This window comes from Eimeria mitis, genomic scaffold (assembly GCF_000499745.2).
Source record: "Eimeria mitis Houghton genomic scaffold, Emh_scaff258, whole genome shotgun sequence".
In the NCBI taxonomy this organism is placed as follows: Eukaryota; Apicomplexa; class Conoidasida; order Eucoccidiorida; family Eimeriidae; genus Eimeria; species Eimeria mitis.
In genome coordinates, this window is record NW_013570921.1 from 12,184 (window position 1) to 12,461 (window position 278).

Sequence of the window (278 nt, forward strand, 5' to 3'; positions counted from 1 at the left end):
TTGCTGCTGCTGCTGCTGCTGCTGCTGCTGCTGGACGTGCGTGCATGCGGCTACTGCTTCTGCTGCATGGACCTGTTGTGTGTAGGAAGAAGACGCTGCGCTGCTGCTGCTGTGGCGGCCGCAGCTGCTGCAGGTGCTGCTGCAGCACGCGCAGCACTTTAGGGCTTCCGTGCTGGCTGAGAGTTTGCTGCAGCTGCAGACGCAGCAACAGCAGCAGCAGCAGCAGCAGCAGCAGGATGTTGTGGAGCAAGTGCTGAGGCAGCTGGTTGAGTGGCTGC

General features: G+C 62.2%; 1 protein-coding gene across 1 annotated transcript in view; it reads left to right on the forward strand.

The window, feature by feature from the left end:
- Nucleotides 1–278, forward strand: part of EMH_0005680 (uncharacterized protein) — a gene marked incomplete at both ends in the record, with an annotated part of 12,040 nt that overhangs the window by 6,860 nt on the left and 4,902 nt on the right. The window contains one exon of the mRNA XM_013497279.1: nt 86–276. Within this exon, the coding sequence (XP_013352733.1) occupies nt 86–276 (191 nt within the window). The remainder of the gene's footprint in view (nt 1–85; nt 277–278) is intronic.